Source organism: Catharus ustulatus, chromosome 9 (genome assembly GCF_009819885.2).
Source record: "Catharus ustulatus isolate bCatUst1 chromosome 9, bCatUst1.pri.v2, whole genome shotgun sequence".
NCBI classification, from domain to species: domain Eukaryota; kingdom Metazoa; phylum Chordata; class Aves; order Passeriformes; family Turdidae; genus Catharus; species Catharus ustulatus.
The window spans coordinates 19,148,959-19,173,509 of NC_046229.1; the positions used below are offsets into that span (position 1 = coordinate 19,148,959).

General features: G+C 44.9%; 1 protein-coding gene and 1 long non-coding RNA gene across 3 annotated transcripts in view; one reads left to right on the forward strand and one right to left on the reverse strand.

Annotated features, from left to right (window-relative positions):
* Positions 1-5,123: 5,123 nt before the first annotated feature.
* On the forward strand, positions 5,124-17,823 carry LOC117000398. The gene is made up of 3 exons (XR_004418756.1): positions 5,124-5,685; positions 11,525-13,462; positions 13,586-17,823. It is a non-coding gene; the product is annotated as an uncharacterized LOC117000398 (long non-coding RNA).
* A 3,177-nt stretch (positions 17,824-21,000) lies between these two features.
* DPYD (dihydropyrimidine dehydrogenase) overlaps positions 21,001-24,551 on the reverse strand; it is a 341,070-nt gene continuing 337,519 nt past the window's right edge. For both annotated transcript variants that reach the window (XM_033067795.1, XM_033067796.1), the window contains exon 23: positions 21,001-22,420. In XM_033067795.1, coding sequence (XP_032923686.1) covers positions 22,250-22,420 — 171 coding nt within the window. In that variant the 3' untranslated portion in view covers positions 21,001-22,249. The remainder of the gene's footprint in view (positions 22,421-24,551) is intronic.

The window sequence follows — 24,551 nt, forward strand, 5'->3', positions numbered from 1 at the left end:
GGAGCAGCAGAGACCTGTATGCAGGTTGGCACAAGCAAATTGTTTTCTGTATAGAATTGCTTCAAAACAGTTTTTAGTTTTCTTCAAAATAGGGCAGGCAGAAAAACTGGTTAGCGGCTTCTGAAAAAATTTCATATTTTACTTCTCAACCGAGTAGGATGTGGGAGGGTTTTTACACAAATACACCATTTGCATGCCTAAAAAATGATCATGAAATTTTGGGAGCTATCTTCAGTGTTACTTAGTAGCTTAAGGAGGTTTGGAGGCTCTGACTTCTGAAGTTAAACACCTACAAGAGGAGTCAGGTGACAGCTACACAGGTTTAATCCTGGCAAGCCCAGAGCAGATGAGGGGTGTCAGTGCAGTATCTGAAGCACAAAGATCCTCTGTGAGTCTTTTCCAGCTCTTATCTAGAATTTGGGGAGAATATCTTTAGGTGTAATAGAAGCCTATAATCCTTGTGGAAGTATGAATTTTGATGATTGTGTTGGTTTGGCACAGCCTGGTTTTGTGGCAGCGGGGTGGAGCCACAGGGGTGGCTTCTGTGAGGAGCTGCTACCACGTCCAACAGAGCCAATCTCTGATGGCTCTGGAGATGGACATGCTGCTGGTCCAGTTAGAGAGGCTGGTAGTGCCTGAGTGGGAAGTATTTAAAAAGAAAATCAAATGAGTGGTGCAGCTCATGGCAATGCACTGCCATGGCCATCACCATCCCAGCATGGCCAGGCAGGAGGTTCCTCTGCAGGCTGGGGTGAGGTGAACAAACTGTCCCCCTGTAAGGCTTGGAGTCCATGGGGATGCAGAGATCCACTCACAGCCCATGGAAAAGTGCTCATGCTGGAGCAGGTGGGCAGAGAGAGCTGTGATCCAGTGGGGGATCCAAATGGAGAGAGGGGGGCCCTGCAGAGATAGAGAGAGGGGCACTGCTCCCAAACTAGAGCAGCCTGTCCTTGGAAGACTGCACCCTGTGCTTGAGTGACCCATGGCACAGCAGTTCTGGGAGGGCTGTTTGCCCATGGCACAGCAGAGAACAGACTCCTCTCCCTGAGTGAACAGATCTCGAGTGATGGACTGACCAAACCCCCTGCCCTGCCTTCTTGAGCTGTTGGTGGGAAGGAGGGAGGGGCTGGGGGGAAAAAAGGTGTTTTAAAGGCTTATTTTTAGTTCTTGTTATCCTCCTCTGAATTTGTTAGTAATACATTTACTTTATACCTTTAAATTTAAACCTGCTTTTCCCTCAGAGCATTTTTTTTCTCCCAGTCCTTATCTCAGCTCATGAGCCCTTCATTAACTTTTTTCCCTCTCCTCTGCCCCACTGTAGCAGGAGAGAGTAAGAGAACAACTCTCGTGGGTACCTGGTGTTTGCCAGTGTCAAACCATGACACTGATGATTGGTTTTTTCCTTGATTTCATATTAGTTGCATTTCAGGAATAGATTTGATTGTGAAAACAGGATAAATTTAGTTTCTAAACAAAAGTGTTTGAGGTAGATAGCTCTAATCTGGGCAAGACAGTGCAACTCTTTCCGAGGTTAACTTCAGTCCAGCCCACAAACAAATCAGTAAAAATGTGGAAGATAAGTGTCCTGTCCTGTTCATTTAATGTGGTAGATGAAAGAACTTTCCTTGAAGGTTTGAATTTGACACCCATTTTTCTACTTGCAGTGTACTTCTAAGGCTGTGTCCTCCTTGGCCTCCCTTTTACAGCTCAGCATCCACAAAGGTACAAACTGGCCAAGGCAGAGTAGCTATTAACACCAGTGGGAAATAAAAAGAAAAAAATCACATTTCAGATTGGCAGTATTGTAGGGTTTGGTGGTTTTTTTGGTAATCTATTAGGAAATCAGATTTTAATAATAAAATCAGTGTTATGCTTGTTTAGTGTGCCTGTGATATTGTGGAAGGAATTTTGGGATTGGTCAAACTTCAGCTATGCAGCAAACACATCACAAGCACATTGCTGGGCACTGTGACACTTGCAGCTCAGAGCAAGAGATAGTAAGAAAGACCTCACCAAATGTCTGTGGCAAAGTCAATTCTGTCAGAAGGCTCTGGATCTTCTGCTTGGACTGACCATTTCATCTACTGCTTCTTGCTGGTTGTTTATAGATTGCAATGTTGCACCAGGTTTCTTGGCTCTCCATGCACTAAGTACTTTAAATGTATCACAGAAAATTTTCTCAAAGCAGTGACAGTGTCATTCATTTTTTTCTCATCCACCAACTAAATATAATATTATCCTCTGGATAAAAATGACTGGCATTCTCAAGTTGCCACCAGCAAAATTCTTGAATCCCCAAATACTTTAACATAATGAAGTTATCTTCATATAATTTCTTCAGGGATCAAAGTGGTACTACTGCTGAATTTCCCAAGGAAACTCAATCTAGATACTCATGCTACAGATGTGTTAACTCACAGCTTTTCCTTCTTTTGGACTTTTCAACCATACCGTCCGATTTCAGATAAGTGTGACAGTAAAAACAGCTCAAAGATCTCAAATTGCCACAGGCTCTGTGGCAATCTTCGGTGCCATCACTCAGGGACAGTGTGTTTACTGTCAGGGCATGTGGGAAAGGCCATGCAGCTGCTGCAGCTCTGGGACAGGCTCCAGCTGGAGCACAGGCAGTGCCACAGCATCCTGGGATAAGGTGTGAGCTCAGTGCACAGCTCCTGCCACTCCTGGAATGGCTGCTTCATGCAGGAAAACCTGTTTTCCAGAGAGACCTTGGTGGCTCCAGAAGAACAGAGCAGGTCCACATGGCTGCCTCTCGATGCTGCTCTTGTTTCCATTTGTCTGGATACGAGGGGCCCCAGCAAGGAGCCCAGGCTGTTCTGCAATGTCTTCTCAGGTAATTCATGGTGTGTTTGTAAAGGCCCATGGTCCTGAGGTCATACACAGGACTTAGGAGTGTTTTCAAATTCTTTTGGGAAAGAGAGAATGCATTATAATAAAGTCATCAGCTGGAAATATCTAGAAAAAAGAGCTGGTTCAGATTAGGTCTTTTATGAACTCCAAGTTTTTATCAGTGGTTCAGTTCAGTTGTGGTTTTTTTTATTTTGTTTTAAGCATATGCAGTGATGCCATGCCCAATGCATGTAGTTAAGCAAGAACAAGAGTTTATTACTGAGAAATGGCCAGGCTGGCCCAAAACAAGGTATCTCAATAGAACTGTTGTGACACCAGCTATACTTGTGTGTATCTCCCTTGGCTAGATGTGGCAGACTGTTCTTGTGTATGGGCTTTATGCTATATATACATATGCAGAAGTGTTTGTGTGTAAAGCAAGTGTGCATGCAATCTCCACATTCTACTATAAACACCAAACAATATATTACAGAAAGGTTTTTCCAATTCAAACCTCCCAAGAATCTCTTCTATTACCTTTTTTAAACCTTACAGCAGGTTTCATCTTTGATAGAGCACCTGGGACCGGGCTGCTCCAGCTTGCATTGTGTTCCCCAGCCTGGATAAGCAGGACTGTGGATGGCAGGGATGGCTCTGCCCCCCTCCCATGCTCCATGTTGCCTCTTGGCTGTTTCAGAAATGCTCTTTCCTGCACAGGTAGGGCCGATGTGCCATCTGTTGGGGGATCAGCATCCCCCGGGCACAGCCCTGCAATGCCCCCAGACAATGCAGGAAATGTATGGCTGGAATGTGGCGGCTTGCATTTGCATTTCACACATTCAGCTTTGCTTCACACATTCCCCTCTCTCAGACACCATAAAGGCAGGGAACGCTCTATTTCTTGTCAGCATGGATGGATGGCACCCCGAGAAGAGGATGCATTTGAAGCAATATGTTCTGCATCACTGACGTCAGCCAAGATGCTGTTAAGGCCGGGCAGGTTTGTTTTCCTATTCAGTGCTAGTGAGAGGGGCACTCGGGGACTTGGTGTCCTTGAATTTAAAGAAGATTGAAGTGTTGCATTGTTCAGAATGAAGGGGAAGAGGATGGGAGCAGAATGATGCTGCAGCAGACGGTAAACACTTGATTGCAAGAGCTGAATAGGCTTGGCCTACATTTTGAATCTCATCATGGTCTCTTTTATTTCACTTGTTTGTACCCCCGACTCTGCAGTCAGTCCCAGGTTTACTCCTGCTGCTTCTCACACTTTTTTCTTCAGATCTGCACTGCTGAGTGGGCATCTTGGCAGAAGGGCAGCACATGCCCCAAGTGTTGTTAATGAATGGGGGATGCCAGGGTAGTAATGCACACAAGATAATTTCTCCCTGTCTATGTTTAGTCCTTTTCAGATTGAAAGTTGTCCTCATGAGATCCACCTGGTAATCTCTAAACCTTCATTTCATATCGTGTGCAGGGCTGTAATGGTCAGTATGCAGAAATGTTTCTGAATTTCTAAAGGAAAAATTTTATCTGTAGCAAGCCCTGTCCTTCCCCTTGCCCTACCCACCAAGCAAATCCATCACTCTCTCTTCATTTCCCATTCCACCTGGGGAAGGCATCAATGTAGTGAATGCTAAGTACTGAACTCATTTGCAGCTTGCCAGAGCCACTTCTGTTGTTGTTTATTTTCTGCTTACCTTGGAATAGCTAGCAGGGAGTGAATGGGGTGAGGGAATATGGGGTGGCACTTGCTGAAAAAAACCATAGTAGTTCCCAGCATAATTCCTTTAAATATCCAGCTTTTTTTTCAAATCAGTCACTGCAGAGACCAAGACGTATGTAAAATTAAAGTTAGGATGGGAAAAGAAAAAAACTGGTGTTTTAAATCTAGCTGATATTTGACAGGAATGACCAATTCTGATTCTATGCAAATCTGAGTTCCTTGCTGGAGATGAAGGAAAGAAATGGAGACAAATTTGATGCAATGCATTTGTAATAGAGAAAACAACTTTTTGATGTATTCACAGAGCTTGTTATATTTTCTCTTGCAAAGAATTCTCTAGAACTTGAAATTATAGATTTGAGGGACTTTTGAACCTTTGTCTCCTTGTCTCCACTGCATGGGTGATTAGAACAGTGGCAAACAATCGTGGTTTACTCATCCTTTCACCCTTTATATACAAACCAAAACATTTTTTGTCAATTTATTCAATATCCTACAGTTGATCCCCGAGGTATCTGGTAGATACATCCTTGATTCTGATCATCCTTTAGAATGACATCTTAAAAATATATAAACTAGGATATCTTACTGTTTGATGCATACAAATGCATAAAAAGGAGTATAAAGAATGACGTCTCCACTCTTTGAAAACAACAGCATTTGTCAAACTGTTTCTAAATTTCAATCCACAAGTTCTGTAGGATGGGTTTACAGCTAAACTTCCTACACTAATTCCTACAAATATTTTTGTGGTAATCACTGCCCCAATCACCCTTGCCATTTGTGTTATATGCAGAATTGTGGAAAAAAAATAAAAGTAGCTCAGTATAGAGGCTAATAATTCAACTGCTCTCTGATTTTAATTTCATATGTCGTTCAGGGGCTGAAGCACTGCAATATTTGCATTTGGCAAAGCTGGAGGAACTCCAAGAAACAATTGTGTCCCTGTTGGTGCATTAAAGAATGAGAGGCATTGGACAGGTGGGATTTGGTCTGTGGATGTGATCCCTGGCTCTGCTACACCCTGGGCATGTCCTGCCTGGGCTGTTTGGAGAGATGTTCAGGTCTGCATCAAACACTGCAACACCGAACAGCCCTAAAGGATGGACCTGTGGGTGAGTACCACCTTCCTCCCCACACACCCAGAGCAGAGACTGCAGTCCACTGTGTGGCACTTCCTTCTGTGCCCTTTAATGCCGCCTGTAACCTGATCAGGGAGGGGAGGGCTTGAGGAAGGAAGTGTGAGACCCAAATGGTGCGTGTGAGTCTCACGAATCAAACAGCTAGAGAAGCAAAGGAGAGCTGATGGGTTATAGCTGGGACTGCTACCCTTGGGACTAATCCTGGACAAAACACCCAAAGGTGGCAAAAGGAGGGCAAGGGGAGGAGCAGACATCAGTGAGGTGGCACCAGTGTGTGGCACAGTGTGAGTGACCCCTGCCCCAGCTCTGGGCATTAGCCCCATGGCACAGATTGCTCAGTTTTGGGTTCTTTGGTGCTCTGGATTATGTGTTTATCCAGCTCCTGGTGCTGCAGTGGGTAATATCCTGCATGGCATTAAATCTGGTGGTGATCCCCACTGCAGAGAGCATGCAAGAGCCCTGCAGTGCTCAGGGACCAGCAGCAGAGCAGGCTGGGGTGGGAAGAGAAGGGTTGAAGCACTTCTTCATGGGTGATGTTAGAAATTCCAAATCTATAGCTTAAGACCAGACCTCATCCCAAAGAAACAGGACAGACTTTCCCTCCTCCCCTTGCTCTGCAAGGCAGCCTTCCAAAGGCCTCAACTTTCTTTCACTCTGTGTTCATTACTACTTTTTATGACTGAATTCTCACTCAACCATGAAATAATTTAGGGAAAACTGCATTAACAAGCAGTTAAGTTGCTAAATTCATAATTAAGGTATTTTCAAATATTATGGATGGAAATTACCTTACTGTGCTGTCTGTGGAAACAGTGCAGAAGGCAGCAGGCTGTCTTGTGGAATATTTATGAAATACTTGCTGGTATTGGCCAAGGACCTGGACAAAGCCACAGCAACTGAGCACTGAGGGTGTTGGTTTTGGTGAAGTGGTGGAGCCTGGTGTTGGGCCAGTGTCAAACCACAACAAACTTCCATCAGCAAACATGTCCAGCCTGTGACAGGCTGGCAGTGGGACAGGGAGTTTGGGCTGAGATTGTCCCAAACTGAGCACAAATCATGGGAGAGAAAGGACAGGGAGCAGCAGTCCTGCTCCTGCCATGGGTGGAAAGGTGGAGCTTCCCCTACAGCTGCTCTGCTTGGGAGAGGCACCAGCCTGATGCACCAGCAGTCCATGGAGTGGCAAATCTCACTGAAGGGGCTGGTGGCAGCAGTGTGGGACAGCCCCTCTCACATCCCTGCTGCACCAGGCATGGGATCACAGTGGGAAAGGCCTTAGGGAGGTGGAGGTGTGTTTTAGGTGTATTTTTAAGATGTCAGTGGAGAGCCTTTCACATGAGGCTATGCTGAGCCTAGCAGGGTCAACCTTAATCACAAAAGGCATCCACACTGGAAGTGAAGATGTTGTTGAGCTGTCAGTGAGATGTGATGTCAGGATATGAAAGTTAGGAATGGAGATGTGCTAGGTGACTACAGGCACTCATCTGGTTGTGTTTCTGTCAGGCTGGCTTGTAGGGAGAGCAAGAGTTAACAGTAAAATTGTTTTATGGCCAATACATGTGGTAAATAAGATTACTTATAATGAGATTAGCCTTGGACAGACTAAACCACTGATGAGTTCATCTTGGTCTGAGGCAAAGCTGAAGCAGTTGTAGCACCAGAGAGGATGTAAGTGGTGCTGGCTGTCCCAGCATGCCAGGGCCATGCCAGGAGCTGGTGGCTTCTCCTTTTTAAGCTGCTGCAGGGAACAGGTGGCTGTGAGTAATGCACCTTGCTGTGGGAATGTGATGCAAATGGATGCAATGAGCTTCAAAGGATCATCTCTGGTGAAAACTGAGTGTGTTTAGGCTGGAAACCTTTGTGAGGTGGCAGCAATGGGAGGTTTGTCAGCAATGGCCCCAGTGCTGGGCAGCAGGGCCCATGAGTGGGCACAGGTGGAGTTTGGGTTTTACCTGGGGGGGAGCAGGAGGGGACACAGGGCATGTGGGACCCCTCCTGACCCAAGGGGATCAGGAACTGAGCAGCACTCTGGGATGGTGGGCACCTGCTGTGGCCTGCAGCCCCCAGGGGGAATTGGCTGGAGGCACAGGAATGGATGTTATCAGGGGCAGGGAAGGGAATTAATGCAGCCTTAAATAAATGTAGCTGGAATGAGACACCTGACAGCATGTGTTTGTGCTTCCTTGAACAAACAGATTTTGTCTGGGATGGATTAAATTAGTTATGAGTTTAAGTAAAAATATACAGGGAATAGAAAAAAAGCAACCTGGCAGCAAAGTCATTGGCTTCAGAGGAACAGTCCTACATTTCCACATTATTTTCTCAGTGTGTTGCATACAGCTTCTCCAGAGTGGCCTCCAATAGAAAACAGCACCAAAAAGCATAAACCCAAGGAGAGATTTAGGAGAGCAGGCCCAAACCTCCTCAGGGTAGAGCTGGGGTGCTCCCACTGAAGGCACAGTACCACTGGGGAGGGCTGGGTAAGAGCTGGACATGCACTGTGCAGACCTGGCCTCACACAGGCTTGGATGTATTCTGTCACCAATCCTGACATCCCACACACTTCAACCATCCATTAGATCTCTGTGGTCTTATGGTGGTGTAAATGAGTTTAAAATCTGTCCATGTAGTGCTGCTGCAATGCAGAACTGATGTGCTGGTGGTTTCATGCCAGCTCAGTGTTATCCATCCAGTCTGTCCCACTGGGAATAGCTCAGATGTCTCCCTCACTCCAAGGTCTCTGCTACAGTAATGCACAAGGCAATGGCAAATGATCAGCATTTTAGCAGACACAATTTACATTCCTACTCCTTGGACCCTTTATTTCCTTGGCCAAATCTCACTGTCATCCATCAACTTTTGATATTCAAAACCTAAATAAATTTGCTAATTTTTTTCCAATCAAATATGAAATGCTTATTCTACTTTCAGTAATTAATCTTTTTAACACATTTAAATGATCTTTAAAAAGAAGAAAATGTGACCTAGAAGTCTTTGAAGCCAACCTACTCTTTTCTTTTCCTGTTGCTTTTCACTAAACACAATGTCTGTAGTGCCAGACTAAAATTATGCTGCTTAAACTTGATAAAGTACTGCATCAACAACAAAAAAAGGAAACTATGACAGATAAATGAACAGAAAGCAAAAAAAAAATTCATAGTACGCCAGGCAGGCTTTTCTTTTCCATCTCACATTATGCAGTGAGCAAACGTATCCAATTTGAAAAACTGACTCAGAGCAAGCTGCTGGTGAGAGAGCAGGCGTGGAGGCAGACACAAAACTGCTCACAGACCAGATTAAGTGAGCTTGTTGCCAGCCCTCCCCCAGCACATCAGAGCTTGAAGTGAGCTGTGCCCCCCAGGGCAGTGGAGGCCTGGCCAGGGTCCCCCTGAGCTGTACCTGCCTCTGCCCAGGGCTGGGTGGGCACCGCTGCCTTTGGAGGCTGCCAGAAATAGAGATGAGCTACATGGAACAGTTCAGCATATTAAATTGTCTCTGTGCAAATTGAGAGTGAGCATATGAAGAGGGAGATTGGTATTTGCTATATTTCTCTTTCTCAGAAACACTATTAGTGATCTCCCACTTCAGCACTTCACTTGTTGGTTAGTCCCCATTCTCCAAATGCCACTATGTCACAGAGGGAACATCAGCCCAGAAATAATTAGTGTGGCAATTTGGCACTCACTCTTCAAATTACATCTAGCAGTTGCATGTAAAATTGTCTGTAGAAATCATCTGGCTCTTACCAAGAGTTAGTTTAATAATGGAGCTTGTTTTGTTACTGCCACTGTTATGTTGAAGTCTGGTGGTTAAGAGTTGTTTTCCCTTCTTGCTGATGGAAACATCTTCTAGCAAAAGCAAGAGAAACGAAGCCTTTTCTGCTGCAACCTGCTTTGCTGGAGTGAGGAGTCCTGACCTAATCTCCCTTCAAAATATGAGTGTTTGCTGACTGTAGCTCTCTGGGGAGGCCCACCCAGATGCTGGATTTCATACACATTAGAGACTACTGCACCTCTGCCTCTAATCACCAATTAACTATTAATTGGTGCAGAGACAATATTAAGACCTCCAACTTCTTATGTGACTAGCAAGCCTGAACTGGGCTATGATTCTTCCTGGTACAGAGAAGGAAAGGTAGCAGGAAAAACTAAAAGACAACACACTCCAAACCTAGAGAGGAACAAGCTTTTCATGGCAGAAGATCCAAAGCCCTCAACTTGAATTTTACTCACCTCCATCCTTAATGGATATTTTCATGACACTTAGAAGTGCAGAGTATATTTTTCATTCTGCAAAAAAAACCCCCCATCTTGAACCTGAGAAAACTTCTTCAGCAAAGGGGAGTTTTGCCCCAGCAGGTACAGTCCCCTGAAAATGTCCCAGTCCAGCACGCCAGCATCATCCCAGCAGCAGTATTTTGTCCAGCCTTCAGCAGATTACTAAGTGACTTAGCAATCAGCCTTTCCCATGACAGCAGGAGGTTCTGCAGCAGACCTTGCAGGTGGGATTTTAAGAGCAGGAATAATAGATAATGATGGGGCTATGTCAAAGGAAAATACAACATCCCTATAATGTAGACATTACAGGATTTCTGAAGCTGCTTTCAAAATGGGTCCAAAGAATATATCCAGCAGTGCAGGGCAGCCAGTGTACTAGATGGAGAACAGTAAACAAAAAGGAACAGGGTGGTTTGTGTGTGCATGTGTGTTTGTGCTCATGCCTCTTGGGTCTTGCACACCCCCAGGAGCTTTTAGAGGGCAGCAGGTACTGCCCATCAGCTGATTCTCTGCAACTGGACACACACACATCACCAGAGAATGCCAGGCAGTGCAGGTTGGTTTGGGCATCTTTCCTTGACTTAGTCATAAGCTCAGTCTGTGACTGTGCCCTTGGTGACATAGATGATACGTGGTTTTGAACACGTGGAATAATGAAAAGCTTTGAATGCACACTGTGAATATGTCTTCACATGGCAGGTTCTTTGGCTGTGTGCTCTGTGGCTACTCCTTAAATTTCATGTGTTGCATTTTTCCTATGGATTAAAGGTAATTGAGCCTGATATCATGACAGCTGTGTGGCCAAGGAGCTGCGTGGGAAGGAAGGTGTGATTTTCACTGTCCATTTATGCTTTGGTGTTAGTGCTTGCTTGAACTGCAGTGCAATTAACCAAACACCTGATGCTTATGCATTAGGGCACCTGATGGTGTTTGTAATGGTACTAAGTTATGAGCACTCATGGAATGGGGTGTTGTTGTAATTGTCATACTTTTCTTCTGGCAGTCTTTAGGTCCCATTGGATTAGTAGCTCCTATAATGATTATGACTGTCAAATTAAGCCATCTGTAAACACTAAAACTTGCAAGCTCTTACCAAATTCACAGCACTTATGTCTGGGAAATAAGTTCTGCATCTTTTCAGCTGGCTGTCAGGAAAATTCTTAAATGGTTGGTGTGTGCCCTGGTCCCTTTCTCCCAGAGCATCCTCTCCCTGTGCTGTTCCAGCCAGTGTCTCCACCCTGCTGCTGTGGGGAGGCAGCAGGCGTGGGGCTCCTGCCCTGCCACACGTGGCTGGGGTGTACTCTGCCTGCAGGGTGCCAAGGGGCTGCCCTGAGTGGCAGTGCCTAATTTATGGCTCTAAGCAAGTCACAGAGCAGCTCGATTCCCAGCAGTGAGGCAGCCCCTTGCAACACAGGTATTTAACAACTCGAACACGAAGGAGTGACTTGTGCCTTAAAACAAGCTGAATTCCACAACAGAAACCAAACAGGAACGAAAAGCTGGGCTCACTGGGTGCTGTTCATCCTCATGTCTTGCAGCAACCATGGAAGATGCTACAGAGGCTGCTCAGAGTGGTGTCACCAATCAGATCTCCTTGTAGCTGTCGGCAGGCTGCCCTGGGCTGTGTCCCTGGTGCCCTGCAGCAGTGACCAAGCTTCCCTGCCCACCTCCATTGCCAGCCCACCTTCACCTAGACAGGATTCCTGTTGGCAAGCATGATGTGTAACTAATGATGCAAACCAGAGGTGCAGTGTAATAAACCAGTGTGTTGCTCACACCACACCAGCAATGTTAAATGTTAGCAATGTTAAATGCCTCCAGGCTGCTCTTCAAGTGCAGGGGCGGGCCAGGACAGAACTACTGAGGAGAGGAGGGAGAAACCCCATCTCATGGATGGGCTGCTGGAGTTTCCTTGTTTTCTGCCACGTTTAAAGGATCAGCTGGCTGATGTCATGGGCTTCCCTGTGCAAAAGCTAGGTCAGAGAAATCTGGGATGTGTCATAAGAACTTTAAGTGGTGAGACTTGCTTACTGATGTCACCATGGCATGGCTGGCTGAGCAGCTCAGAGCCTGCTGTGAGACAGGGCTGGGGCTTGGCTTGAAGGCAGCACAGCTCGGGCCAGTGGTGCTGGCTGCTTGCTGAGGGTTAGCAGAGGGAGTCATTGAGATACCCTGCCCTGAGACAGCTCAGGGCTCTGAAAATGCTGTAGGTGACCTTAATTTTGATTTGGGGTGTGCAGTAATGAGCAAGCAGTGTGATGAATGTGTAAAGCTGACAGAAGGCACTGGCGTCCGTAAAGAAATAGGATGTGCAAGGTCAGGAAAGGTGTGCAGGGTGAAACGATGTTTCAGAGGCAGTGAGCGTGCCAGGCTGACTCATGAGCTGAACTGTGCAATAATCACAGGTAATTATTGCACACCAGCCAGGAGAAGGATTTGCATACACACCACGCTGGACCACAGGGCCCATTTGGGCTCTGGCACACTCTGCTCACAGCTCAGAGCAGACAGGCAGAGACATGAGGAGCCATTTCCAAACACAGCCAATATTCTGTTTGTTTCCCCATCCAGCTTCCAGACATGACATGGAGTCATGATGTGCAAGAGTGAGGAGACAGGGAGCTGGTGCCTTCAGAGCAATGAAGGGCAGATGAGTGCCTGTATTCACCCCCTCAAAACATGTCTGCACTACAGGAATGTGTTTCTGAATCTATTGTGAGGAATTCTCTTGTAAGCCAGTGTATTTTTTACTGAAATAAAAACAATGGAAATCCTGAAAAATAATGAAGCCCTGTTGGACAGGGCTAAGGGGCAAGGTAGCACACCTGCCTCGGTCTCCTGTAACAGAGAAATCCCAAGGGATTCTCATCATCCCAGGAGGCAGGTTTTGAGGCTGTGTCCTTCCAATAGGAAAATAACTGTAGTACCTCCACCCTGGTGCAGTTAGAGGCCTTGTGTGATTTGGGTTTAATGTCCCCTTCCTCTCCCTTGACCTTGCTCAGATAGGTGGCTGGGTTGGTGCTGATGGCAGTGAGGGCTCATGTCAGCCTGTAAAGACACAGCACAGATGAATTATATCCCAAAGTGGCTCTCTGAATGCAGAGAAGAGCACAGATGTTCTGTGTGCCTGCGAACAGAGTCCTTGAAAGCAGAGCAGATGTGCAAGTCCTGTGATGGAGGGCAGGTAAGTGTTGTCATGCCTGGTAGGGGCTGCTGGAACCTCCTGCCCCCATCCCCACATGCAGCTGCCAAAACCCAGCAGGTACACACAGCTCTTGCTGCGGATCTGGGGTTGCATCCATCAGAACCTCTAACACCATTTCTCTCCCCAGCCAGGCTTTAGGAAATGTCTGCTGCAGACATGTTCCTGGGAGGTAACCAGCCTTTGTCAGTGTCTCACACGGCATTCCTGCTGGTGGTGCGAGCGGGTCGGGACACGATGGCTGCGTCGTGTCCTGGCTTCTGCTCTGACTGAGGTGAGCTGGGATGGCCTTGCCTTCCCCTTCCCCTTCCCCTTCCCCTTCCCCTTCCCCTTCCCCTTCCCCATCCCCTGGTCCCACAAATCTCCAGATGTTTTTCCTCATGTGTGCTGTTTGCAGAGCATCAGTGTTCACTCGGTGTCAGCTCAGGAGTCCCCGCTGCCCTGGGGCTGAAACCCCCGATCTGGCACAGGCATAGCTCTCTGCTCAAGCTCAAAACAGCCTCGGAGCAGCCCTCGGGAGAGAGGGAAGTTTTGAGCCTTGATTTTCCAGCCCGTGACTCGCAGTCCTGCGGGGCTGACGCGCCTCTGGAGCCACCGGCGCTTCCTCACCACAGCAGAGCGGCAGGGACACAGGTACTCACACTGCCAGGGGAACAGGGAGAGGAAGGCCAGGCCAGGCTCCTGCTTGCTTCAAAGCACACTGGGTTTGTAAATACATTTTTCTTTATGGTTGGACATGAGGAATTCCAGTGACTTGCAGCTAAGGGTACCCCCCAAACCATTCCATCCCATTTGTTGAATGTATAAAGCACCCAGCTGCCATTTTTAATGCATACCAAGTTCTAGCAAAGGATAGAAAATATTAGAGGTAAAAAAGTAACTTATATTAATTCTTGTACCAGTATAAACCTCTTTGTGGTGGAAAAGGTGTTGGATGCAAGGTTATCGAAGACACAAGCTCTCTGTTAACCATTACATGATGTGATGTTCTGGCTAAACTTACACCAGATGACAAACTGCCCAAAACCAAATGATGCAAAGGCTAAACATCACCAAAACATGTAGAAGTCCAAACTCTTAGCCTACAGCATCACAACATATAAAATGGATTACTCCTGTATTACTTCTAGACAGCTTGGAGGATGCTTTCCTTACTCCAAGAGAAACAAAGGCATGAGGTGAATATGGCACCAGCACAATCTGCAATGCACACAGAGCCTCTGTGCTTAGGCTTTTTCTGTCCAGGGAAGATCTTTCACCTTGCCAGCCACATAACTTTCTCCTTCTGGGTCTTTGGGCATTTCTTAGACAATGAATTGCCTAGGAGGCAGCACTTAAAATTTAATTCAGGAAGGGAAAGCAGTGCACATGAATGATACAGACTCTACTAGCCCTTGTAGACCATATGATTTATACATTCACTCAAACAGCAGTGAATGAACATTATTATAGCAGGCAATATGCTATTGTGCTGTTACTTCTATGCCTTGTCTTTTTAATGAAAGGGTTTATACCTTCAAAGTTAATTAACTCATTTCTCAAAATCATTTACACATCTGCTCTGTTTCCAGTAAAACTTAGTTTCTTAACTTCTGAGTTACATTAAAACAAAACAAACCTAAACTGAACGCCTCTTTAGACACGTTACTTCATTTGTAATGAGTTCAGATGTGGAATTGTTAATGACAGATTCCATGGGCTGAAATTTGGTGTGTCATTTTGCACTGGTGGCTGCTGGAAGGACAGTCAGATAAACAATGGCCATGAGCCTCTGTTGTACTCAGTGTCCATCCCTGCTGCAAAGCAGGCTCAGTTTGGGTGTCTCTGGTGTGTGCCAGGGCCCTCCTGTCACTGGCAGACAGCAAGCTGGAGCTGAGGGCACCTCTGTCACCACAGCCCCTGTGGTGACACAACAGCATGTTACTCCAGCTGACTGAGGGGCCTGTTTTGGTTCCTGCTGGCCAAACCCCTGGCTGCTGGCTGCTGTGGGGTCTCAGCCAAGCCCACTTCACCCCAGGCTTCTGCAGAGTTGTGTGCTTGTAAGCACAGCACTGGGAATGGCAGCACTGGAGCAGAGCAATGTGGGCAGGGCTGCCACTGCCCCTGCTGTGCCACACACGGGGAGCAGCCCTGCTTCCTGCTCCTGATGGGCAGACAGAGTATTTAAATTAAATTATTACTTCAATAACCCTTACGTTGTGTGGCATGGCTTGGGAAGCATTAAACTCAAGGTAAACAAAGAGTGTAGCACTCCATCTGCTTTTAACAGCAACACGACTGTTTGGGCAGCACACAGAGCTGAGTACTGTTAGTATTTACTGTAGAACACCTCATGCCAAATTTAGCCTACAAGCTGATCACAGGCACCAGGTTTCATTATTTCAAGTGATTTATTCTTTTCTGATGCGAAGAACACCTCTTCTGTGCACCAAATGCTGCTTGTGAAGTCTGCTTTTCCACTTAAGAGATGCTAAGCAGAAGCTAACCAATGAAATGAAGGTAAATTTAATTACAAAAACCATAACGTTCTTCAAAACCAACAGCTCACTCTCTCTCTAACAAGGAAAAATACAAATAGAAACCCTTTGGCAATGCTGAAGAAATATCTGGGGCTGAGGTGAAAGGGGCACAGCTTGACAAGTATGCTGAAAGCTGAATGTGGATTACCCGTGAGTGCAAAAATGAATAAATGTGTTTTATTCCATTATATTAATGAAATGGTTAATTCAGTTGCTATGGCAACAAGGAACAGCCATGCTAAAAAGCTAAAGGGCCATACATAATGCCAGATACAAGGTCTCTCTAATTCTAAAGCTGATTTTCTTAGCCACAATAAAAGTGATGTGTATTTTCAATATCATCAGCTTTTGCATCAAATCCTCAAGCTAATCCAATAAATAAGCTAGTAGCATAAAATAGCAAATATGTTGGCACCTCATAAAACTTATGCAAGGGGTTTACCTATGCACAGCAATACAAAAGGAGGCACAGAGTGCAGTGTGGGATGCTTTAAGGAGACTGCTCTCTGTGTGATGGTGAGGCAGCAAATGTGTTACAATGGGCAGCTCCTACAGTCAGGGGGCAGGTGCCTGCAGGAGCAACCACTGCAGCACTAGCCTAGACATCATCCTGATAGCTATTTCACCTTTGGGAAAATAGACTTTATATTCTTTTCACCTGCATTTCCTGTGATTTTGATTAAAAAGAATAATTCCATAAGGCTTCAATGAGAAATCCTGCAGCGCTTGCTTTTGTTTGACATGAAAGCCGTGGACAGGGTGACCCCTGGTCTTGCCAACAGCCAGAGAACAGACTACAATTACTGAAGCCTATGCAAAGGAAAGAGGAGTGCCCACTCTGCCCTTCAGAGGAGCCTGGGGCAGCCCCTGCACAACCAGGGCTCCCTGGGGAAGGAGCTGCTGGGCAGGGTCAGGGTGCTGCCCAGCCCCAGTGCTTCTACCGGGCTGGAGCCCCTCCCCAAGCCCAGGACACTTCCATTCCTTTGGCTGCCTTTTGTTACAGTGAGATTTATCAAACACCACCTCACTCGCTCTGCCTGGGACAAATAAAAGTCAATACAGCACACTCACAGACTATAACAGAATTCACTGGCTCCCCTTGTTGAACTCAGACTTACAAAATTTGGCCTCGTACACCTGCATAAGCAACATGGGTGACTTTTATCTGCAGGCCATCTGGTTTGCGTGATATTGGCAGTTATGTTCCTGAGAAACAAAATCTCTCAACAATTGAATATAAAGCTTTCAGTCCTGAGGCCTAAAATTGTCTGCAACAGGCAGAAGTAAAAGCTGTGATGGTAAGTAGTCTCTAGACTAAACAGGTGAGAACAATGTCCTTTAGGATCATGATTAGCTCCAGTCAGTGGCATGTGATTCTAATCAGCAGTTGTGAGTGTGAGCTGGCGACTGGAGGCATTTGACACTGTTTGCACCTTGCTGAAGTGCAATAAAGAGAGCTCACTACTGGAGGCAGAAACACTGAGAAGCAACGTTAGCTATATCACTATGCTGAAGCAAAATGTTTGGTCTCACAGAAAAACAAGGCAGATCAATAGTTGCCTCTGTTTTAGTCAACTTATATGAAAATCATTTATTAAGATTCTCCTGAACCTTACACAGTACCTCAAACCCAGATGAGAAACAGCTTTGAACTGTTTGCTGTCCTTTAGGGTGCTGGCTGGCAATATGGAAAGGCCCGTGCAGTGCAGACAGATGAGTTCTGTGTAGCCTGCCCCTCTAGAAGGCGATGCTGCATGGCCCTGCACAGAAAGCCCTGCCTTAAGGTGCAAAGGCAGCTCCCTGCAGAGCACGAGGAACCTTGCTGCACCTCTTGAGGGTACACGGGCAGGCTGGCATTTCTACAGCACCACAAGAAACCCCAGCGGTTCAGAGGTTTGCTAGCATTTGTCAAGGCATAGATAAACTGAAGGGCTACGGAGTTCAGCTGCTGAGCCACAGCAGAAAGGATTTTGTTCTGCTCAGGGCTGAGTGCAAGCTAATTCCCATACGCTGCACCCAAGCAGGTGTGCCATGGAAAAGCTTAATAACTTGCAGTTCTTTTAAAGTAAAGGAACAATTGCATTTCCTTGTGGTAACTTCAGTGTGCTCAAGCTAGAAAAGGGGAGAGTGCCTGTGTTTACTGTTAAGATTTGGATAGTTTAGGGCTTTCTTTGTGCAGAGGTGCTAAGTGTTCACTTGCCAAGCTGACCTCCAGCTTCACTGCTTGATAGCAATGAGATCTGCTCCCACATGCAAAAATCATGATGGGCAGATTCAGACCTCTGAGAAAGAAGGGATAAAAGCAGGATCTCTACTCCTGGGCAAGACCAGCGTGGAAGTTTGCACAAGATCCAGCAGACTAACCTGAAGAAGAGTTATTAAAAATTGATCTCCTGGAGTAACAACTGCAAAGATTAGTTTCTCAGAAAAGAAAGGAAACGGCAACAGCAAAAACAAAGCAACCCAGATGGCCCATAAGCAGAGTAATTATATAAAAGACCCAGAAGCAACTCTGAAGTTACCAATCCAGCTGCCGAGAGCGTCTGCCAGGTTGCCAGATGTTGCCAATGAAAACCTATCTTCCACAGTTCATCAAAGAAGTGGAGCTGCCTGGTAAGTGAAACCTCTGCCAATAAAATAAATATTTTATCTAAAAAATATTTTCTACTAGGAATCACTGAAAAATATAAAATTTTAACATGTCCAACCCAATGTTACAGTAGATAAATAATGAAACACAGATACAGAATGCACTGGCAAGGTCTTATTGAAAGGAAATATCTATGCTTAACATTTTATTTCTAAGGCTATAGTCTTGGATTGTGTTAAACAGAGTGGTTTTATGAGGCATGAGGTTGATGGCACTCAGCTGGGGTTTGGATAATTTGCCTTGAATCTAGCAGTCACTTTTGCCACCTTGAGATAAAAGGCTTAAAGACAACAAAGCTGGAGGAGCCAAAGGTGACAGTAGCAGGCACTGGAAGGTGGGGAGGCTGCAGAAATGACACCGAGCCGCTCTGTGGCTGCCAGGTCACCTCTCCCAGAGCTCTGTGTCCTTCGGGACACAACAAAGAGGAGCAGCAGTTCTACGTGCATAACTTACATTTTGCTCCTGCCAAATTTTATGAACTGAGCAAATGGATGGCTGCTAAAAAGGCTTTCTTTAGCAATTGGTACAGGATCTGAGCAAGGAGCACTATACATGTGCAGGGCTTCAACAGTGGACACATAGCCTGCTCAAAGGATTCATGCAAAGACTAGTTTTAATTTTGCTATGAGATCAAATTAATATTCCATTTTAAATCAGGAAGTTATGTATTTTAAAAATCCTGTGTTAATGTTGCCAATCCAGTGTCATGGAAATATTATGTCAGTTCATTCTAGAGGCCAAAACCCAAACTGCCTGGATAGTCTTTTAGCGAGGCAAAATATCTCTTTTTTCCAATGAACATGTATGGGTGCATTGGGATTCACACAAGCACATTTGGCAGCTTTTTCAAGTAATTTTTGGCCTGCAGAGCATCCCCTAAACATGGGGAGCAATTTTTGTTCAGGAATATGATATGAATAAGAATGTGCTACCAGAGGATGAGCTATGACACTTCTATCACAATTTAATTTGTCAAATATAGTTTACAGTATTTTATAATAATAATCAATAGCACAACATGTCTAAAACCTGCAAGGGCTAGGGTTGGAGGATGTCAGCCATCATGTCTTTAATAATACATAATTCCTTAAATGTGCAACTAAATCACTGAAATATATGAGCTTAATTTGGAACCTCTTACACTTTGAAAATTCATATCTCTTTTTTAATAACAGGCTACAGAATTTGCAGACTAGACCAGAGTTTTCTAATTTGTTTCCTTGGCTCCTAAATACACTAAATGGGATGATTCCCCAAGACCAACGTGAAAAACATATAATCCCCAGGAATATGTCCTTTGTGGCTCTCTCCCCTGCCTGTTTACAGCTCCCCTTACCCTGATGACTTAAGACATTCCTGCAGGAAACCTGAATGTGGTTATTTCTCTGAGTTCCTGCAACACACAGATTTATTGCCAACTGTCAGAGTCAGAAACAAATGCATTTGGGATTGCATTTCCTGAAACTGTTACCTGACTTGACAGAACAAGAGTGGGGCAGAGGATGGGTAGTAAAAAAAGAGGCCTCTATAGCATAACCCATTATTCCTTCTTTAGTAAACAAATTATAGTCTTGATTAGAGTCTTGATTCACAAAGAATGCCTTTAACCTCCAAAGATTACTTTACAGCCACTGTGGAATACTGAACGTCCTGTGACTACTGAGTGTTCTTGGGAAAGCTCTAATTTTGCTGCTACAATTCATCAGGTACCTGTGCTTAGATACTTAAATTAGGTCTCTTGGCATTGTCCTGTATTTCAAAGAAACCACAGTACCAGCTGTGATACCTTCAGGACAGTGGGATAATTGGGTCTGGGGATGCAGGAACAGAAGACCTGGAGAGGCTGCCCTGCTCAGCCACAGGTGACACAGCACCTCTCACCCACAGGGCTCAGGGCAGGCAGGACACAGAATAGGAAGCACATGGTAACAGCCTGGGAGAAGACAGCTACCTTGCCTTGCACCTGCTGCCCAAGAACATAAAATGTTATTTTCAGACGTCTTTTTCTGCCCCACTCAAGGTCATGCTGCTTCTTAGGCAGTTCTTCAGCAGAGAGACATGCAGACACTCTCCAAACTTTGTCACCAACATTCACAAAACAACTTGTTCCTCCTGTGAATCCACAGTAGCTCATGTAAGAGAAGAAACTACTGCAAGTCTAGGAGCTTTAAAGAAGTTGCAAGCAAATATTTTCTAAGCAGTATGACTGTCTGTTCCTGTTTCATCTGAATCTGAAAAATCCACAATGATAAATAGGAAAATTAAAATATGAAAACTACTAGTGAAGACACTGGACTTGAGCCTGCCAAGCAAGCCCAAAGCACCAGCAAAACAGGGCTGGTGGAGCAAGGACAGCAACTGAAATGACATGTGAAAATGTTCAGATTTACAAATGAGTGCACCCTGTGTGTGTGGGGAAGAAAGGCAAAAGGAAGGCAAGTCAAAGGCAGACAAAGAGGTGCCAGAGAGGGGCAAAGAGCATGATACATTCTGCACTGTAGGCAATCAATGGAATAATGTACATGTGAATTAACTCATTAATGGTTCCTGGAGTGAATCTTAGAGATCATGAAACACCAACTGACAGGGCTCTACAAAGAAAATCTGTTTAGTAAGTGAGAGAAGAAAAATCACAAACAAACCCAAGTTGGTTTCAACATTTATTTATAATTCAGTGTTCAATTCATAAATCAAGAAACAAAAGCCAGGGTATCTTTGTAATCAAAGTTTTGCTGCTCACAATATATGGTATAAGAAATTGAACTGATAGATCATTTATTATTGTTATGAAACTAAAAGCTTTATATTCTAAAGTGTAGTAAAGCAGACAGCAATATGTTCATATTAGAAAATTCCTACTGTGAGTGAAAAATGGATTAAAATTGAGATACTGTTTAGTAAGACAGATGAATCTGTATTTATTTTTGGCTGTGAAACTGCTATAACTATACACAGCACTGGGGGAAATCACCTTGCCAGTTTGCCCCGAGTGTCTGTGCTTGGCAAGCGCAGCCTGCAGGGTGTGCAGTCCGTTTGCACAGTCAGATCTCTGACCTGAAACGTGTACATTCTGCAACATTAATTGGCACAATTAAAAAGTTATTTAGAGGATGAGCTTGGAGCAAAAAATGTTGTTGCTTCTCAGAGTCCTGAAACGCAACCTGGACTTCCTAATAAGCCATTTTCACTGTTTGCAGGGATGTGTTCACTGAGGAGGGAAAGTAATGATCAAACCACCCCTGCAACACACAAATCTGAGGAGTCCAGCATGTGTCAGTGCAAAGCAAATTTATTCTATAAAGTGACTAGTGTGAAAAAGAATTAGAAAGGATTATAAAAATATACTACCATATGTTGTAGTCGTTGAAAGTGATTAATCCAGTTCTTAAATCCTATTTTAAACTCCCTTTCATTTCTGTCTATAGAAAAATAGAAGGCACATCGCTTTGTTTGAATGCTATGTAGTTAATTACATCTTCTAAGAAACTCTTTTAAAACTAAATGTAATGTTTAATTACAAAACCGTCTCCTTGAAAACAGTTAGCTTGTACATTGATTTGTAGTTCATTAAAAATGCTTTCTTAATTATATTTCCAGACAGAAAATACACAGAGATTAAAGAGTCTACAGAGAAGTTTTGAAATCACAGCATTAATTGTAACGAGAAAGTTACACTTCAAATAGTGGACAACTGAGACCCTCAACCACCTTTCTGTAATTTCAAAAACTTAATTGTTGCAGAAATCCTAATTGGGAAGCGGTGTTCATCGTAACAGCCATCAGTATTACATTTTTTTATAGGAGTAGATTTGCAAGGACTAATTGGGAGGGAAATCAATGGCATCAAAGCAGAGCGCAGCTGGCCTGAGCAGTGGGGCTGGGCACACAGGGCTCAGTGTGCAGGGCCCAGGGCCAGGGGCAGCCCTCGCCTGGGCTCGTAGGGCGTTGTCCTGGCCACCATGCGGATGCAGTCGATGACAGGGCACACGCTGAGACACAGGGTGCAGCCCGTGCAGCTGTCAGTGACCGTGGGCAGGTGCGTGGCGGGGTCAAACTGGATGGCCTGCAAGCAGGAATACACAGGAGTGAAGGGAAGGGGTCGAGATTGCTCTCGCTCCAGGGTCTGCCTTCCCTGCGCTGCAGCACGCGGAGACGTCGGGGTGCGATTCTGCACTGCGGCTACAGCAGCTGCTCCACTGGCAGGGAGCTAAAAACCCCTCTCCAGACACTCAAACTACAGAGGTGGGCCAAATTACACCTCGGCAAAAGCTCTTGGGCCACAAGGGCTGGTTAAAGAGGAGTTTGCTCCACGGTATTTAAACTCCCAGAGGGTATTTCTCCTTGATGTAAAGGAAATCTTTCCTAAGACAGCAGTGTGCTGGGGTTATTGGTTTGGAGGGGACACCAGTCCACACCTGAACAGCTTCAGCACGATGCCCATCACAAGGCATTCTTTTGTCTTTGACTTTCAGCACAGCATAAACAATCTAATTTAATGAACAGCAGAGAGAAACACAGCTCATTGTGCCTCATGTGATTACTTTTCTTTGCAAATCTTTGAAAGGAATATCAGAGTTTGGGGCAGGCAGAGCTTGCTCTAGTTCTCGTGTTCCATGCAGTGAATCCTCATTACCAATTAGGGTGATAAGTGTATTTGAATGTGAAATAACAGTTGCAGTCTCAGTGATACAAGCTCCTGGTTATAATGGAAAAGGCAGTCAAAAGCAAAAACAAAAGCATCCCATAACCACAAAGTGTCAATGTCTAAGAAGCAAGACTAGAAAGTAAAAAAAATTAAAAACCACCAGAAACATTGAACATCCACTTTGAAGAGTTTAGGAGGGAAAATGAGGCCTGAAAGTTGAACTCTGGGAAGCAAGCAGTGCCTTAGCAAATGCCCCTGAGCACTGTGAGCATCTGGGGGAGGCAGGGAGGCGATGGGAAGCTCTGGTGCTGCTGCAGGCTGGCTCCCCACGCACATCTCAGGCGTTTGGGGGTTCAGTGCTAGGAAAGCACAGAAGTTGCTGTAGCAACCAGCAAGGGCACGAAGTCTGTAGTAACTGCCCTGGATCTCTGAGTTTTACTTCAGCTTGAGCACAAAGAGAGCTCTGGCTGGTGAGTATTTAAGGAGGACTCCTTTCTTTCTGTCTCCCTAACAACAATGCACATCTTGAAAGGGAGTTCAAGGAGGGAGAGGAAGTCAGGACTACAGTGCTGACTTTAAGGAAAGCTTTTCTCTTGGAGTCATACAAGGTGACAGCTGCGTAGAGCAGCATGGATATTTCTGAAACAAAGGGAAGCATAAAGCAGATGCTGTTTCGAAGGTGAGGGGGGTGGTTGTTGATTTATTTGCAATTAAGAATTCCTTTGCAATTCTGTTCAATTAATTTCTTTTCAATTTCCTTAATTAAATAAGGAAAAAGCGCTTTTCTTTTGTGCTTAGAAAACCTTCTGGGTTTAAACTTTGGCTCTTTTGGTGCTGATTCTTTTTTCCAGTTACAGAAAATAAAATGTATTAAATCTAAACCCAGTCTTTTGCTCTCTAAGGGTTATATGAAAAATATAATTCTCCTGAGAAATCTGATGTAAGGGGAAAGGTGAAGATTGCAATGTCAAGAAGAAATTTAGACAGTTAAAAGGCTACTGTAGTAATCTATTTTCCCATAAAAACACCATTAATTTTCTTGTATCAGTGGAAAAAACCTTTGCTCTGACATACTTGTTTCAAATGCAGTTGATTTGCAATGGAGGACTTCTTTCTGTGACTTTATGTAGTTCAAGTCATCAGACCTATTATTGGTTAGACTGAATTAAAGACAAACAAAAACTCATGGTATCCAGAGGACACTTGGTGCTCAATTAAAATATTTGTTTTTGACAAGCTCTTCTCAGACTTAGATGTATGGAAACATTAATGCAGAAATTATTGCTTGCTGCATATTTTCTTAAAGAAAATGAGTCCTCCTGTAGTGTCTGTCTTACTGCAGACCAGTCCATCAGCTCCAGTGGACATGGCATGGAATGGCACCTAGACATGCTAATGCATTTCATACAGTTTGGTACCTCATTGAGGAATCAGAGGAACACTGTGCTGCAACCAGGAGCCACAGCTCAAAACTGGGCCATTTTCTGGCCACAATGATTTCTGCAAGCTTCAACCTGCTGCTCTAAAACTCTGGCAGTTATCCTGGAGA